The 17,679-nt window shown below is 41.9% G+C and overlaps 2 protein-coding genes and 1 long non-coding RNA gene across 4 annotated transcripts; 2 read left to right on the top strand and 1 right to left on the bottom strand.

Moving 5' to 3' along the window:
• Positions 1 to 11,257, bottom strand: LOC109471433 (uncharacterized protein C3orf67 homolog). Its single transcript, XM_019770738.1, has 18 exons — positions 10,845 to 11,257; positions 10,274 to 10,457; positions 9,971 to 10,043; positions 8,818 to 8,932; positions 7,571 to 7,727; positions 7,273 to 7,364; positions 7,004 to 7,088; positions 6,749 to 6,867; positions 6,537 to 6,597; positions 6,215 to 6,346; positions 5,675 to 5,878; positions 5,026 to 5,161; positions 4,622 to 4,745; positions 3,438 to 3,926; positions 2,811 to 3,041; positions 2,432 to 2,517; positions 2,128 to 2,243; positions 1 to 1,270 (listed from the first exon to the last, which is right to left on the bottom strand). The coding sequence occupies exons 1-18, from the start codon at positions 10,863 to 10,865 to the stop codon at positions 1,140 to 1,142; spliced, it is 2,556 nt and encodes an 851-aa protein (XP_019626297.1). The 5' UTR covers positions 10,866 to 11,257; the 3' UTR covers positions 1 to 1,139.
• Positions 10,947 to 13,255, top strand: LOC109471372 (translation machinery-associated protein 7-like). 2 transcript variants are annotated; one of them, XM_019770664.1, is made up of 4 exons: positions 10,947 to 11,315; positions 11,428 to 11,483; positions 12,185 to 12,272; positions 12,795 to 13,255. In XM_019770664.1, the coding sequence occupies exons 1-4, from the start codon at positions 11,243 to 11,245 to the stop codon at positions 12,827 to 12,829; spliced, it is 252 nt and encodes an 83-aa protein (XP_019626223.1). In that variant the 5' UTR covers positions 10,947 to 11,242; the 3' UTR covers positions 12,830 to 13,255. The 2 variants fall into 2 exon arrangements, with proteins under 2 accessions (XP_019626223.1, XP_019626229.1); XM_019770670.1 differs by having other exon boundaries at positions 10,965 to 11,315; positions 12,955 to 13,255.
• Positions 13,256 to 14,349: 1,094 nt separating this feature from the next.
• On the top strand, positions 14,350 to 17,679 carry LOC109471544. The gene is made up of 4 exons (XR_002140305.1): positions 14,350 to 14,475; positions 14,587 to 14,642; positions 16,415 to 16,493; positions 17,060 to 17,679. It is a non-coding gene; the product is annotated as an uncharacterized LOC109471544 (long non-coding RNA).

Raw genomic sequence — 17,679 nt, forward strand, 5'->3', positions numbered from 1 at the left:
TTAACAATATACGGTATCTTAATTACACATGGTGCATTCATGTATTGGCAATACATGGAGGTGCAACTTCCTAACATGGCAAGGTCTTTACCTAGAATAAATAGTGAACTCAAATGACACAGACTTAATGTCATAGTCACAGAAAAGGATGATAACTAGTAGTTCTGTGGTACTAGTAAAATTTTACATTAGCCACATGTATCTACCATAGATCCCAACATAAAAACTCACACAAAAATAGATCATACCAACACTTAACAATGTTTCCTATTGCTTAATTACAATCTTGTTATAAATTGATCCTTTCTTATATTTTTTGGGTTCCTATGATATCATAGTTTGTTACATCATGTACAGGATCATCACATACATGTAGAATATAACATGGCTTTCTGGCAAGTTGATGAATTATATGGAAGCAACAGAAGCATAAAATCATTAGAATTGGGTGAAGCCAAAAAAACCCAATACCAAAAGTAACAAAAATAGCACTAACTATTTTGTATTCATTCAAACTTGGGGAGAAGTTACAACATGTATGTAAAGTACATCAGGTACCAGGGTATGACTCTCTGTGACACTGAACAGACAAGAACCACCCAGACAGACCCGGGATCTCCCCTGTCTGATCTGTGTGTATTAACCTTGAGTAGGGCCTTCCCTCGGTGGGTCATTAACAAGGCTGAGTGAGTACAGGGCCTCAACCTGGGCAGTCAGGACCACCAAACCTGGCAATCATCACTGCCAACTATCACCTCTGTACACAACTCTAGGTTACACTGGCCACTTCAAACTTGAAATGACACTGGATGCAGGAATATCTTACAAATACTAGCTAAAATAGAGTCACACCTGTACTGGTGACCATAAGAACCACCTAGTCATTGTGACTACTTTATGGTGGTCCCTCAGATAGTTTTGACATTGACCCAAGTAATCCTATCTACAGTGGTCACCCGTCTACTGTAACCCCCTGAAGGCCTTTGAGTGGTTGACAATAGACAGGTTTGACTGTGTCATCATCATCATCAGTGTTTCGCCATTGCTGTTTAGGCTTCTGCATCAAGGCAGGTTAGAACTGAATGTTGTAGACAGCCATGACTACAGCAGAGTCACTATGATAGCAGCTTGTCCTGCCATCATGCCAGCTCGTAGTACTTGCAGCTCTTGGGGTCGAAGTAACAGTTGAGACAGGGGTCGTACAGCAGGTCCAGCTCCTCCTCCAGCTGCTGTTCTGACTCGGCGCTGACCAGGGAGCTGGGACCACTGCCTGTAAGTGTAACACACAGGACAAAACTTAGTGTCTATACCTACTCATTTCCTGGGCTATCAGACATTCTTAACCAAAACATCAGCAAGAATTCAAGATGAAAACGGAGGGCTTGGGGAAAAAAAGACATCTGACTAAATTCAGTCCCTGAAACTGTGTGTTCTAGGGTACTTCCTGTCAACTTATACCATACTTTCATGTTGATTGTTCAGCTCAATACATGTACAAAGAGAACAAACATAGTGAGACATCCACCTCAGAAAGGAGCGAAGTGTCAGAAATATTCAATAGCCAGTGGTGCAATGTGCAATCTCAGACTATCACACACTTGTAGCGCTTTATAAGCAAGTGTACGACCCAACCATTACTTTCGTTCCACATACAGAATGTTTGACCTAAAAACGGCACAACTCCACATGGAACACACAATACGCCACCTCTTCACATGCCATATGTCATATTTGGCAGTCTGGGGTTTGACAGACGTCCAATGATGACAAGAATGCTGGAGGCTCCCTTAGGGCAGCGTTATCCCATATTTGCTACATTCATGGAACTCGACACACCATCCCAGGAACTTGGTACAGTTTGCCAGAGGCAAGGTCTGACCTTTCTAAACACTAATTTTTATCTCACAGAATCTGGGAACCTGACTAATGTCTGGTAACTACTGATGATACAAAAACTTTTCTGTGACAAACACATTTCATTTCTCGTGAAGTTTAATCAGTTACGAGTACATCAATACCCTGCAATTCTATTATTACTGCACCTGAAAATAAATAGAAAATAGACTGACACATCTTCCCACTTTTGCTTATTCTAAAATCATGAGTACTGAGGCACATGTGACTGACCAGGTGAGATGTCTTGGTTGGTTCCTGACTGTTTCCTTGGTGACAGGTCCTTGTGTTCCAGTGGTTTGTGCTCACTGGGCAGCACGATGGGAGGGCTGAACACCATGGTCCAGTCCCTACACAGGAAAAACAGCAAATGTATTCATGTATCTAGTTATCATTTCACTTTCCTGTAGTGACAATGTTAGGTCACAAATTCTCAATGTTGATCTTGTCTTGATATTGTTTGTATCTTAATACCTGTACTTGCAGAGCAGCTGCTTGTAGCCAATAGAGTTTCACAAAGTGTCTGCCAAAGCCTTACCTTGGGTTGGACTGCATCAGTGGGTCTTTCCTGGAGGAAGGGAGGCGCATCTCATCCTGGTAGTGGTTAGCTAACATGGCAGGGACCTGGAGGGAAATAGAAATATCAGTCTTAGAGATTCCACTGAGCTCCATACTCTGAGTTCTGTACTCAACTTGTACGTACCAACCCAACAGGCTATAAGATACAACCTACTGATACTACCATGTACTGATACTGACATCATCTTCGCTGGTGCTCAGCCCGGTGTTGTTGTAGTTGAGATGTTCCTGACTACCAGTACCAGTGCTGCTGCTCTGGCTAACACTGGAGTTCCATAATCCACTTGTACATACCAACCCAAAATACTATCAACTGTAAGATACAGATTCAGACTTACAGGAGCTCTCCATGTACTGATGCTGGCATCATCGTCGCTGGAGCTCAGCCCGGCGTTGTCGTAGTTAAGTCGTTCGAAGCTGGTGTCATGGCTGCCGGTGCCGCTGGTGTGGCTGTCCTCATACATCTCCTCCTCCTGCTGACGCTTCAGACTCGCCAACATGGCCGCCTCAAACGACTCGCCCAGGGACGCGTTTGGGGACTGGTAGTTCCTCCAGTCGTACTCCTGGGTCTGGGGAAATGGTAAAGATTTCAGACTGGTCCAGCCAGCGGAAGTGTCTGGTGCTAACTGGACAAGATCTGTGGAGGATGAGTTAGTATTAACTGTCCAACATGGCCGCCTCAAATGACTTGCTCAAGGAGTTGGGGGACTAGTACTAGTAGTTCCTCCAGTTATACTCCTGGGTTTGTCAAATCATGGCAGAGATGGACTTGAAATACTTTACCTCTGTAAACATTCATCTGCCAGTTTGAAAAATAGAGTGTTTGAGTGATCTCTAGTGCAACACTAGCTGTTGTTCAGACATGCGTTTTTTAGGGTGGCAGGTATGTGACCAGTGCCACCTACCAAGAAATGGTAGTACTACAGCCTGTTGGGACTAATAACCATTAGTTACTGCTAACTTACTGTAGACAATCTTGTTTCCACATCTTCCTTCGTCAGTTCTTTCAGCTTGGACACTTTGACGCTGAGTCGAGACTGGCTGGAGTTCCTACTCCTGGACCCGACCCTCTGTGACACCGTCTTGCTGAAGGTTGGAGACATCTCCACACTAGGCAGCGGTGTCGGGAGGAAGCCGTTTGGACTTAACGTGTTCCCTGAGCTTGGTGTGTCGTTCTCCTCGTGGTCCTGGCTTGTGAGAGTGCTCCTGGTCTGTTGCTGCTGCCTGAGCTGCTGAGAGCTGTGGGAGGAGTGTGGGCTCTGGGCCGGTGTGTGGCCCGTGCGGGGGCTGGGGCTCCTCAGGATCTTCTGGTGCATGTCTAAGACAGGCTCCTCCTCGCTACTGGAGCTGGCGTAGAAGTCGTCTTCAGGGTGAGCCAGTCTGGCCGAGCGGTCCGATGCCTTCCACTGGCTTCTTCTCAACTCATGTCTCTCCCGTATCTGGATGATGCGACTCTGTAGAAAACAAGACAGGATGTCAATCATTGGCAATAACCATGCCTCACTCAATTTTGTAGGGACTCGATTCTGCGGTACAAACAATTCTTATGCAAAACTTACATGCACTGATTTTTAAAAGAAGTTTTTTGAATATTGGACAAGGTTGTCTGAAAGAGACCACCACCAATATTTAACTTTCTCCCTGCTGCAATTTGTCCAAATACAATCTAGTACCAGAAAGCTACCTCAGCTGGGGAAAGGTTAAATATTCATGACAGAATAACCCGACCACCCACTGCCACCTGTACCATACAGATGTACCAACCCTCAACTGATCAAACACATCTCCATTGGCTAATGCCATCTTCCTCTGGAAATTGATTCCGTCATGTTGTGCCTATTGAATAAATAGTGAAATCAAAATCCTGCAAGTGACAAGTCATTCAGTATGATATAACCAGCCTCCAATATGTGCATGCAAAGCTGGTGTGTTACACAGGACGGCGGTTATACTGGTTCATGAATTCAGATTCTTATTATGTGATGATAATAATGCATTTGATCATTATTTGACAATTATGATGCAAGGCAAGTGCCACTTTTACTAAATCTGATGATTTTCCAATACTATAGGTCAAAATTCTACCTGCAAACAACAGCTTGTAAAGCATGCAGCTTATACTGCTGTTTTCTAGTGCCAGGATCCTGACCTTATTGTCGGAGGGGTCCAGACTGTCTGAGCCTGCCTTCCAGGAGGCAAAGTGTGGTCGTGAGGAGAAGGTGAACATCTTGTCCTTCTCATCAGGACTGTACTGTTCATCCTCATGGTCATCTCTACAACACATAAAATAAATAACACATGCAGATGGGAAAGAGTGGGAAAAAATGAAAATGTAGGTCAATATCTACACTATTCTATTCATAGGAAATAGGAACTACATGAAAAAGGAAAAGTACAATGATCACAATACACAGAGACAGGTGTGTGCAATACAAGAGAGAACACAATCTATTTTTTGCAAAGTATACTGTATATTGACCTACAATGTACACATGTAGATGTGAGGAAATCTAATCAGGACATGATAAAAGTAAATTGATGCCATGCCCTTACCTCTCACTGTCAGCATCCCCATCCACATCCCCTATAGACTCTCTCATCTCCTCCTCATGCACATCAGCCTGTGGTTGGCTCTCATCTGGGTCTTCCTTTGGAGGCTGTGCATCATCTGTCTCCATGGGAGGAGGATCTGTGGTGCAGGAAATTGTACAACATCAGATGGATTACTTTTTTAGTGACACCTCAGTGGTGGAAACAGTTCTTATTGTCATACAAACACTATGAAAAAATTATATAAACTGTATTAGTCATAGATTTACTGTTAGCACATGTAGTTATCTCCAAATCCATGTTACCATTAGAAACCTTTTTTCAAGCCCATCTGCGACATGTTTGGCCTTGTGTGGCTGCCTCAGTGGTCAGACTCATACTGAACACAGTACAATGCATGCCTACTTTTATAGGCTTTGGTGTAAGGTGCCCAATTGCTGAAGAAATTACAAAGTGACGCCAGGCAAATCATGTCTGCAGGTAGGCTTGTATGAGAAAGAAACTACAACTCTGCATGTACAGTTAGTTGACTTGAGGCCTGTGTTTCCCTCACCTCGTGTGCTGTGTGAGCGTGTGTCTCCCTCACCTCGTGTGCTGTGTGAGCGTGTGTCTCCCTCACCTCGTGTGCTGTGTGAGCGTGTGTCTCCCTCACCTCGTGTGCTGTGTGAGCGTGTGTACTGTCCCCCGCTGGTGTTCCTGATCCTGATCTGTCTCCTCTTCAGGTTGTCGCTGGAGTTCTCTCTGGGCGGGGGATGTGGTCTCAACATCTCCGGCTTCTCCTTCTGTCCATTCCTCTCTTCCCTCTCTTCTCTCATGTCCTCTGCACCCCAAGTGTTGCTGCCTTTTAACGACCCTTCTAAGAATAAAATTAATTCTCTTAGCATTTGAATTCAAACTGATGACACCAACAAGATACATGAGTTTGTTTGCAAAGCCCTGGAAATTTGTCTCTGCAAAATCCTTAATGTTCAGCAGTGCTACACAAACAGCACAGAACAAGTAGATATAGATTCATTACTATAATTATATAATATATATAAAGCTAAAATCTTCATTCATAACAATTTCTCTGATCTATGCCATGTCACAAGGAAAAATGTCAAAGCTGTTTTATCTCTCTAACAAAAATATCTGGATACTATTATCACTTAGTATCCATTACAAACAGATGTGGAGAAGTGCCCAGCCTTACTTTTATTGACAGAAGTGTTGAGGTCCTCCACAGCACTGCCTGGGTCTGACCACTCCCTCCTGTGGTGGATCACCAGTTTGTCCACTCTGGGCCCCGTGTCACGACTGGAGGGACCAGAGGTGGGGGGAGGGTCTACTGGGGGGAAACAGAACATACAAACTTTCATAGTTATACACTGTAGGCACAAACATAACAGTCTACCCTGAGCCCTGTATGCCCTCTGGTAGCCCAGTGGCAGGCAGGGTCTATATGCCATAATGCCAAAATACAAACATCAACACACAATCATACTATCATGTGAAGATAAAGAACAAACACGTACCTTCCACTTTTGTCCTGGAATGTGATGACCTGTTGGACCTACTGGAAGCACTGCCACTACCCTGGACAGGCGATACAGAATAATTCAGACACTTCTCCAGCAGCGAGAAGAAAAAATGCATATACACAGAGTTACCTTGCTAGGTTTCATGACTATAAGAAAATGGCTTCTTAAGGTATTTAGGATGAGAAGTGGCTCTGCCCTTAGATTACCTCTCTGGGCCCTGCTGACCCTTTCCTACTCTGTGCTGTTGAGGGGATGGCGACCCTGCTGCCGAAGGCTATATGTGTGGGTCTGTCATCTGATACTCTCCTACTGGCATTCAGACGATCTGGAAAAGTACAAAATAAAAATGAAGCTTTCTTTCAATACAGGGATAGAAGCAGATAAATACACACCTATTAAAGATTCTGAACTCCAAAAATGATTTCCTGTCCTATCACAATGATAATTTTAGTTCCACTGACCTGATGTTTCTGTACATGATGTAGGTCTGGAGGAGTCTCCCCGTATTTTCCACTCTGCCTGTCTGATCTTTGTCATAGTTAAAACCTGCAGGGTAGACATTCAACAGTTACACTTACTCAACTTGGGACACTGCAATGTTTTATGTAATAGCTAGTGTTAATTCTTCTCTAGCTCTAAGTCACAGTCTAGAATCCCTTGAACTGACTTTGCAACAAACTGCCTTATTACAATGTCATTGAAGATTTTAGCCAAGAAGTGTGTATCTGACCTGTGTGCACTGTTGGACCTCCCTGCTGAGCTGTAGTGCCCTGGGGATGGTGTCTATCTCCACATCATTCACTGGGTCACAGGAGTACAGCTCTGTGGGACAAATCATAAATCATACTATGGTTTTCTGGGATTGGGAAAGAGGGGGAAATATAGCAAGGAAAACATAATCTCTTATGGTGCTGAAATCAGCTGTTCAAGCTTTTTCTTGCAAAAAAAATACTTTTTGATACCACATATTTTATATGCAGTTTACAGTAAATAAGTAATACAGTAAATAAGTAACCACATCAACCTACCATCATCATCCGTGGTGTCTGGAGGCTGTGCCTTCATGGTGAAGACTTTCCTGATGCGACAGTTTGCCGACAGAGTCAGACTCTCCAGCGCACGGTACGTCTGTCCACGGAAATTCTCACCTACCAGGGATAACAGGTCCAGCACAAGGTGCAGCCACTGGACATGGGGGGATTTTGTGTTGGTAAGTACAGTATATCCAAGATATACAACTTTATAGAGATACAATACGCATGTGTTAAACAATGAAAGAACAGTTGTAATAACTTCTACTCCAAAAAATGAATTTCTACTGAAATTTGACATTCATACATAACGTAACCCAGGGCATGCCCTTAAAGGCACTCTATGTAGTTTTTTGACAATACGAAAAGTATATTTTTCATTCTTTTCTTTACATAGTACATTGACTTAACCCTTTAGTATTCCAAAATCATACTCCGCAACAAAAAATACAACATCCTTGCTCCTTAGAAGCTTAGAAAACTGTGAATGATCTTCTATGCAACCTCTGGCCAAACCGCACATATGGTACATTGTATTGTCCACTGCTAGTGGTTTGACCTACATCCCAGTGGGGTGTCAGTTGATAGCTTACCAGTTTCTGAAATACCTAACCGTTTACCAGATTTTTTTTATCTCTTTTGAAAGGATAATGAAGGGATAATGACCACAGTTTATTCATGCCCAACAAAATACTCCAAGTTGATAAATATTTCACCAGACCTCATGTGAAAGATATGAGTGTTTTTCTAAGGAGGCTATATCTTGTCACATGTGCCCCTGTCAATCAAGCCTGGCATGCCGGGCCAATTAGCCACCCTAGGGGCAACCCCTGTATGTTGTTGTTGTTGTCCTCAGAGCAAACCGGTGGCACCGGGTACTCAACAAGGACTGTTTGAACGGACAAAATATACGTAAAAAATGTGAAATAATGACACAAATGTGTTGAAAAGTGATAGTAACTGTTAATAACACTGAAATTTAGTATAATTAGAATATTCCAAATTTTTGCGCAAAAAACTACATAGAGTGCCTTTAATAATAGCTTCAAGCTAGTTGGGCTGCCCTGGCTGTTTTGTACCAGCCAAACCAATAAATAAATAAACTACATGTTACTTAACCACTTTACCAGTATATCATACCGGTATATTTGAGAGCCATACATTTCTGTACAAAGGACTGTTCTGATTTAAATGAAAGAATAATATCTTAAACTCTTCTGATAAAGATATTAGGTATTTCTTACCACTTTTTTCCTGAGAATGGTGAGCGGTATCTTGGCATGTAGAGGGGTGGCAGCTATTTCCCTCTGACATGTGGACAGTAAGATTCTTCTCTTGTTGTTTGCTAAATCTGTGATCCTGTAGTAAGGGTTCAAGCATTCAGATGAAAAGATCCACTATTTCATTCCTATGGGAATATAATACACTGGTGTCTACAACATAACAGTTTCTTTGACAGGTACATGTAGGCACATAGGCAGAACTAGTAGTCTACAGTATTACATGTTCTTCACAGTTCACTGGCTCCCAACACATATATTACTAGTACACTGTACAGGTATGCAAATTTACCTGACATTTCAGCATAAACCTTGACATTTGGAGGGGTAGGGACTTAAGGTGTCCTCCCTGGCTAATTTGCCATTTTAGCTTTCCATCGTTTTCTCACAAAGAAATTTAGAAAGAACTGTAGTTGTACTGAATATTGATACCTGGGTACAAAAGGGTTATGAATATGATTTTTTGGACCATATGGATGACGTCATCACATTTTATTGCCCCAAATGTAATTATCTTTAAAGCTATAATATAGCACTTTGGTACAAGTAACTGAAATAAAAGTATGATTTTCATGTGCATAATGGTCAAAGCTACAAACGTACGTTTGCACAAATTGATATCTACTAATTACCCGTAGTTATTACAGAATAACTAAATTTTAATTAGGCAATTAGGTTATTCTCTAATAACTACGGATAATTAGTAGATATCAATTTGTGCAAACGTATGTCTGTAGCTTTGACCATTATGCACATGAAAATCATACTTTTATTTCAGTTACTTGTACCAAAGTGCTATATTATAACTTTAAAGATAATTACATTTGGGGCAATAAAATGTGATCACGTCATCCATATGGTCCAAAAAAATCATATTCATAACCCTTTTGTACCCAGGTATCAATATTCAGTACAACTATAGTTCTTTCTAAATTTCTTTGTGAGAAAATGATGGAAAGCTAAAATGCCAAATTAACCAGGGAGGACACCTTAATACAATATAGTGTGACACTTGTAAAGATGTCATACATTTCTTCAAAACACAATTAATTGGTATCCTTGACAGACACATGAAAACACATACACATAACACAGCACCAGGTTATTATAAACCTACCCCAGTTCAATGGAGAAGTCCTGTCCCAGGGGGATGTAGATCTGGAAGACCAGGTATCTCTGCACAAGAAACACTGCAGGGGGAAAGAGACTTTGTAACTACATACAAAATTTGCAGATGTAGATATTTTCTAGACTTAGAAGTAATAGAACTTAGAGTTCTATGTCCACAAACTCTGTGAGAAAAAGACCATTTTGACCAGGCAGTGAGAGTTTGTGTGTATACAATGTACTTAAATTTAAAACTATACACTTGTGACCTGAAACATAATGCTAACTTTCGAGTGGCCCTAGTTGTACTCACATGACTGTTTGGCATCCTTGGGTATCTGCATCTTGGTGGTGGTACTTCCCCCCTCCAGGTTATACACGTAACTCTTCACATCCTTGTCAAACACCTTCTGTATGGATGACGTGCCTCCTGTCAGCTTCCACTTGGACACAGGGTCCTTTCCCTGGGCACTGAAGATTTCAAAGAACGGCCCTCCCTGTGGGCAGACAACACAGACAGAACATTAGCAGTTGTAACTATTGCTTTATCAATTATAACGTCAAATATTACATGTCATGTGATGATGACAATGTAGAGTCAAACTTGTCACCTCTCAAGGAACTTGATGTCACACTAGACAGGTGGTCCTCAAGGAACTTGATGTCACACTAGACAGGTGGTCAGTAAAGACAAGGTGCTTAATTATGCTTGGGGCAATGGTAGAAATGACTTAAGGGACAATGGCAAGATGATCCTTAGTTATACGGGTTTGAGGCCTTTTTTATGTCTAGCACAGACTACAAAAAGAACGAATTTAAATGCAGCTAGTTGTAGAAAGTGTTTATTTTTCAAGGGTCAGAAATTGTATCAACGTTCAACTCACCTGATATTCGTTCTTGAACATGTTGGATTCAGACAGAATGTCTTCACTACGCGAATGTTCGATCACAGCGCTATTCACTCCGGTCCATCCTGATGACCAGTACTGACAAATCCATCATGTAGCCTCTATAGTATGGTTGACGTCCAGTCGGTCAATCGAGTCGGGGCATCAAAGAACATCAAATTTCAAAACATTTCAACGTCACGGTTCGGCTCCGGGTGGAAACACGGCTTCGTTTGGTCCCTAAAATCACGAAAGGAAACGTCGGAACCGTCTGAAATTATTCTCGAGGTATTCCCGAGCCTTATAACAGATAAATACCGCCCCGTTGTCCGCGAACTAACGAACTGTGTCCTGTCGTTCCTGGCAACCAGCAGAAATTTCGATCGACTTCCGCCATGATGGATGGCTGTACTGCGCATGCGTCACTCACGGACCACAACGAGGCTACCAACATGTCGGGCAGAGAAGGTAAAAATTCTCTCCACTTCATTCATTGTTTTCGGGGCATTTCTTCGTCTTCTCGTTCACTCTGGTTCTTGGTTTTTCTGTAGTTGATACATGGGTGTGTTTTCTATCTTAGGAGGCAAGAAGAAACCGCTGAAGCAGCCTAAGAAGGGACCGAAGGACCTGGACGATGTGAGTGGCACGGCACGAGACTAGACTTGGCTTGGCGCGCATATGGCCTGGCTGGGAAAAAAATATGATGACTGTGAACATTCCTCGTTGGTTAATCATGGCCGTGTGCGCGAGCGAGCGGTGTGTCTGAACACCACCGGGTCTGATATTTGATATGTGTACATGGGGCGAGGAGTTTGTGTGAAGAACTGGATACGAAATATCTGCAATTTTGAAATTAGAAAACACGCAGCAAACCCAGTTTATACCAGTTGAATATGCCACTTCCTTGCTTTCATAATGTATGCAGAGCGTCACACTCAAGCCCATGCCCCATGTACAATGCATACTAGTCCTAAAGTATATTAGACCCGGTTTTGAACGGCTGTAGCCGGTTTTGTGAGGATTACTTTGTAGTTTGTGGGTGAAGCAAAACGTGCACAGAGCATGGTCTAATCATGCCTCCTAGCGGCCGCCTTGATATTACAACAGTAGAGAAGAGTAGATTCTCTTTTACCAGTGTACACAACAAAGTTGAACTACGGTATATGATAGTACAGTACTGTACACTTATGTAAACAGAAATTGCACTGTCCATACACACACACAATTGCACACAGTCCATACACACACACACACACACAGTAACGTTACAGGCATTTCAAAATTTGCTGAAATTGTAAAACCATGAAAGACATAATCATGTTGGTCTGACATTGCAGGAGGACATTGCATTCAAACAGAAGCAGAAGGAGGACCAGAAAAAGCTGGCAGAAATGAAGCAGAAGGCAGCAGGAAAGGGACCTCTGGGTGGGTACTGGTCATTGACTTTTTTCACTACACGACATGTATATGTAGCTACAGACTACTAGCTAACATAGTATACAACCTTAGCTGCTTGACTTTGACTTGCATGGGCTGTTTAGTTACAAGTGCAGAGTAAAACAGGCAACATTGTAGAACAGAATATGGAACTAAAACATTTCAATACCAAAGTATCATAAAAACAGTGTAAACTCCTTTGAACACATAGATGATGCAAGTTGAAAATTATGGACCTATTAAATGTAGTTACTAGTACTGTAATGTGCAATGTAGCTTGTATGACTGACTGTGATCACCTTTGCACATCAAATTAATGGAATGACTTGATCTAACATGATTTTTCTTTCATGATGCTACTTTAAAACTCCTGCTTGCGAAGTCTGCTGCTTGAGATCTTCTAATCAAACTTCAAGGATGACCCGAATGTGGAACTGTTTTGCTACACTACAGACATTTTTGTTGATGTTTCAGCATGACTTACATGTCTCTTTCATGTTTTATTTCCAGGTGGAAGCGGCATCAAGAAATCTGGCAAAAAATAACACCAGCTTTACCTCCTGCCGGACACTCGTTCAAATTGCTTGTACCTCAAATCCAGTTTCTCCCAACCCTGTGATGCATAACTTACCCCATTGACATGCTGCCTTCTCTACTCCTAATGCATTAGTTGGGTCTGGAGGTGGCAAGAAGAAGAAATAGGCTTTAGATCAGTCTAACCACACCATGAGGACATCATAGCTAAGCATCCAGACTTCAATAATCAAACTGTATTCCACAGTACACAGTAACATCACTTGTGTATACCACTTAATTCATCAAGACATAATCTATGTACACCTTGATACATCATGTACTGTCTTACCCTATGGTGACTGACTGAACCAAGTTGTAAAATGCTACCAATTGTTTTTGCCCATTGTTCTGAACTGTTCCCTTGCTTCCAATAAAAGCAAGTTTCTTTTTACTCATTTGGTACTTGTGTTGTATTAGCAAAGGCTTACTTTCTTTATAATCGTATGGCTCAATTCATTGATCTCTTCAAGACAGGGCTCAGCTCCTCAGCTCAGCCCAGTTATGCTGTAGTATGACTACTGCATTTAGCCCATGTGGGCAAGAGTGTGCAAATTAAAATGAGAAAATTAAAATCAACATGGAGAATGGCCTTCTGTAAGGAGAGCTGTGATATATGACAGGATATCAAGAGTAATACGTCTGCTATAAAGTATGTGATGGTCCTACATACTCCAAAAGTATATGGACGTTATATGAATGTTATGGAGGTTGATAAACTCTTATTGGGTGACACCACGGTTCCAGTACATGATAGGTGAATTCATCCTCATTAAAAGGACAAAAGTTCTCTCCATAGTCAACAATCCTGTCAACAATAACAACGAAGGTATTCACTTCAGCTGTGCTAGTGAATTCACTTCAGCTGTGCTGATGAAATCATTTGGGAAAGTGGACAAAAAGTACATGTCATTATCTTATACAAGGCATCATAACTTCAGATCATGAAAACACCCTCAGATAATCTGTTCATCAAACACGTTTCCAACAGATTCAACACGGCCTCCCCAAACTGACGATCTTTCCACTATTTGGCAGTCAAAGAAAGTCTAAGACTCCTAGAGGGAGAAAGGTGATTTTAATTCATTTTTCAAATTCTAATTCAGCAAGTAAAAATTACGCCTTGCCATAGTTGCTCCCAAATTGCCAACGTCTCAAAAATCCGCCTAGCTAAGGTTTTTAATAGTTCAAACCATATTTAGTTCTCTCACTACACATGACGTAATTGGGTGTGTATCTCTGTACAGCCGGTAATAACCGGTCCTGGGCGTAACATACCTAGCCTCTACCAGGCTTCGGGAGGCGGCTGGAAGAGTAGAAATCGGCCAAATAGAGAGATAGCATGCCAGGGGAGTTTGGTCGGCTGGAGTTTGCCGCACCCGAGAACGGCAAACTGTTATCTCCAGCTGACCAAACTCCCCTGGCATGCTATCTCTCTATTTGGCCGATTTCTACTCTTTCCAGCCGCCTCCCGAAGCCTGGTAGAGGCTATGACACACCGACTCCTAGGCGCATGCGCCAACTGTTGTGTCTCCCTATATAAATGGGTAGCTGCTCTGCGCTAGCTTCATACAGTACCAGCACCGATCAGAGACAGCCAACATGTCGGACACTGAAGGTTAGCATCCGCTTCACTCAGTCTTTTTTTCAAATGGTTTTTCTTCAGTTTGTCATTGGTTCGGGTTCTTTGTTTTCTTCTATTGATACATCGATGCCTGTTCCTTTTCAGGAGGCAAGAAGAAACAGCAGAAGCAGCCCAAGAAGGGACCAAAGGACCTAGTTGATGTAAGTACATTTGTATAGCCTTAGGCTTCAAGGTTTCCGCGCATAATACTGAACAGTACATAGCTTTGGTCCTAACCGGTTCTAACCAGGCTGGGCTAGGTGCGCCGTATGGGAGGGTCTGTATTGCCTTTTGCGTAAGATGTATGCAAGCTATATACCGCAGGAAACACATTTTTATACCTTTAATTCCTAACGAGACGGCCCCAATTTGTGTCATTGACTTCCCAAACATATTCAGTTTGATGCGTAGGCAGTACTACTGAATTTAGCGGCGGAAAGCGACGTCGGAACCCCCATGCAAGCCCTCAAACGATAGCGAAATTGATTCTACAAGTCGGGCTTTTTTTGTCTTACATTATATTATAAAGTTTTTTTTCCTGACGATGTATTTCACTTCTATTTTTACTCGGTTAATTGGTTACCAGGAATAGGAGTCTTAAAAAAGCAGAGACAGGAACAAAAGCGAAGTAGTTTCAAAACAAACGCATTGTAAGCCACAAAAAAACCAGGTCGTAGTGTCTACTAAGGAGGCTACGCATTAGCCTGGGTGACCTCCGATTTGTAACCGCAACCCCCAAAAAATCGGGGTTGCCGTTACAAATCGGATGGCACCCAGGCTAGCTACGTATAGCCATCAAATACTGAACGCTTTAAATTATATCCTGGCTAATAATGGTCATATTTACGAAGAGACTGGAGACGACTGTGTGTGCGTATTTTGGCTGGCATGATTGTGAAGGAATCAGCGCGCCATGAGCGGTGTGCCTAGCGCCTAAACACCACAACCGAACCAAACCGACCACAACCGGTCCTATTAGATATGCAGTGTACAGGGCACAAGAACCTTGTGTGGCGTGTGCAAATTATGGACAGAAAACACGTAGTTAGCCTTATGTTTGTGTGAGGGCCCTGGTAAGGTTTTACGGTAAATGTAGGTAGGCGACAACGGTTAGCGGTAAATTAATGCGAATTTTCTATTCAAACGTTTAATTGAGATTTGGGGGCAATCTGGCGCTAGACTATGTCATACCGCAATTTGTACTTTTTGTTATCATCATTATTTATTATTGTTTAGTTACTGTTTTTTTAATTATCATTACCATTATCATTATTTATTGTATCCCAATTTTGCTGTTTGTATATGTATGAAAATAAATAAATACGGAGAATTTGTCAATGACACTTAACGACGAGTTCTGAATAATAAATTACGTGCTACGTAGAATTAAAGCGACCAATTATGTTTCACGAATAATATAGTGACATTTTAAAGTTGATTTAGACAGGTACGATTAACGTAGAAAATCAGAGGATGACAACAATTAAAATAGATCGCTACATCTCACGGCAAAAGCCATACAGACCCTGAAATAGTGACCAGTTTGTTTGTTTTTCGTCACACACGGTCCTTGCCCCATGTTAACTGCATACTACGTATATCAGACCCGGTTGTGGTCGGTTGTAGCCGGTTTTGTGAGGATCTATTCAGTGGGAAAACATGCACTTATCCTGGTCAAATTACGCCTTCTAGCGACTGCCGTCATATTACATGTAGTACTACCGTATGTAGCTAGAAATGGCACACGTACTTGTGCCAAAAACAGCAAAATAACCCAGAGATGGCAAACTTCACAGCTATCACATTCTTTGTAACCTTTCCTCACACCATTTTACTCACACACATACTGCAGACAGGCAGGTCCGTTACTAGTATACTCTTGGAATTAGTCATGAAAACCTTTACGAAGTTATGTGTTGTTCTCTTATTGCAGGATGACACTGCAGTCAAACGAGAGCATCAGGACGGCCAGAAGAAGAAGGCTGAAAAGAAACCCAAGGGAGCAGGAAAAAGTCAGTCGGGTTTCGTAACTTCTGGATAAGCAAGGAGGGTAAAACCCTTGGTATAAAACATACTTACAGTCCTTCGTGCATTGTGGTCTGTAGTAAACATGTAGATAGGAGTCTCGAACTTCTACCTATTAGCTAAATCTAGTACTACAATGTACGATGCCTTTTGTATTATCACAATTCTATGTCTGTGATCACCTTTACTCATCACAATGGAATGACTTATCTAACTTGATCTTTCTTAATTAGTCTTACCTTGTGGGTTCTACGTTTGCAGTCTTCTAATCAAAGTTCAAGGATCACCAAACTGTTTTGTTATATAGCTACAGGCATGTTTCTTTGTGTTTTACCATATGTTACATGTTTCCTTTATGTTTTATTTCCAGGTGGAAAAGGCCAAAAAAAATCCGGCAAGAAATAACATCAGCTTCACCTCTAGTCGGACCCTCGTTCAAACTGCAAACCCCAGTTTCTCCCAATCATAATACACGTACATGTATGATATACATGTTACACCCCATTGACATGCATGCTATGAATTGTTCCCTTCTCTACTCCTAATGCATTAGATGGGTCAGGAGGCGGCAAGAAGAAGAAATAGGCTTTAGATCAACACCACGAGGACATCATAGCAAGTCATCCAGACTTCAATAGTGAAGCCTGTATACCTTTAGTTACATCACCCTTACGTGTACCAATTATACCCATGTAGTATAATGCTCGTGAGTTGTAAAATGCTACCCATCATTCTGAGCTGTTCTGTCAATAAAAACTGGTCAATAAAAGGTCAATAAAAACTGTTCTCAATAAAGCAGGTTTCTTTTTACACCTTTGCTACTTTACACCTTTGGTGTTGTTTTAGCAAGGGTATAATCTCTTGATAGTAGCATAGCTCAAGTCAGATTTCTTCACTAAGGGTCCTTTTCCTCTTTTATGTGAAATAGTTAAGTCATGCGACCATTCCTCCTGAAAAATCTGGAGCAAAATTCATAAATGCAAAATGGTGATGACAAACAACAGGTGTGCCCATGTGCAGTCGCAAACGTGATTCTGATGTACACACTGTAAGTGTGCTCCTAGAACATGTTGTGTAGTAACTTATATGATGTGTCACCTCTATCTACCTAACCATTAACGTTTGATCACCTCATAACGGGGTATGAATAAAGCCGCTGTGTATCACCACCTC

Source organism: Branchiostoma belcheri, unplaced genomic scaffold (genome assembly GCF_001625305.1).
Source record: "Branchiostoma belcheri isolate BF01 breed outbred unplaced genomic scaffold, Haploidv18h27 scaffold10, whole genome shotgun sequence".
Lineage (NCBI taxonomy): Eukaryota > Metazoa > Chordata > Leptocardii > Amphioxiformes > Branchiostomatidae > Branchiostoma > Branchiostoma belcheri.

Excerpts from the sequence above, each read along its gene's own strand:
- LOC109471433 (XM_019770738.1), bottom strand. The coding sequence starts at position 10,865 with ATGTTCAAGAACGAATATCAG. Across the intron at positions 7,089-7,272 it reads AGGTCCAACAGTGCACACAG|GTTTTAACTATGACAAAGAT; the intron begins GTCAGATACACA and ends TCTACCCTGCAG. Across the intron at positions 2,518-2,810 it reads TCAGTACATGGAGAGCTCCT|GTCCCTGCCATGTTAGCTAA; the intron begins GTAAGTCTGAAT and ends ATTTCCCTCCAG.
- LOC109471372 (XM_019770664.1), top strand. The coding sequence starts at position 11,243 with ATGATGGATGGCTGTACTGCGCATGCGTCACTCACGGACCACAACGAG. Across the intron at positions 11,484-12,184 it reads GACCGAAGGACCTGGACGAT|GAGGACATTGCATTCAAACA; the intron begins GTGAGTGGCACG and ends CTGACATTGCAG. Across the intron at positions 12,273-12,794 it reads AGCAGGAAAGGGACCTCTGG|GTGGAAGCGGCATCAAGAAA; the intron begins GTGGGTACTGGT and ends TTTTATTTCCAG.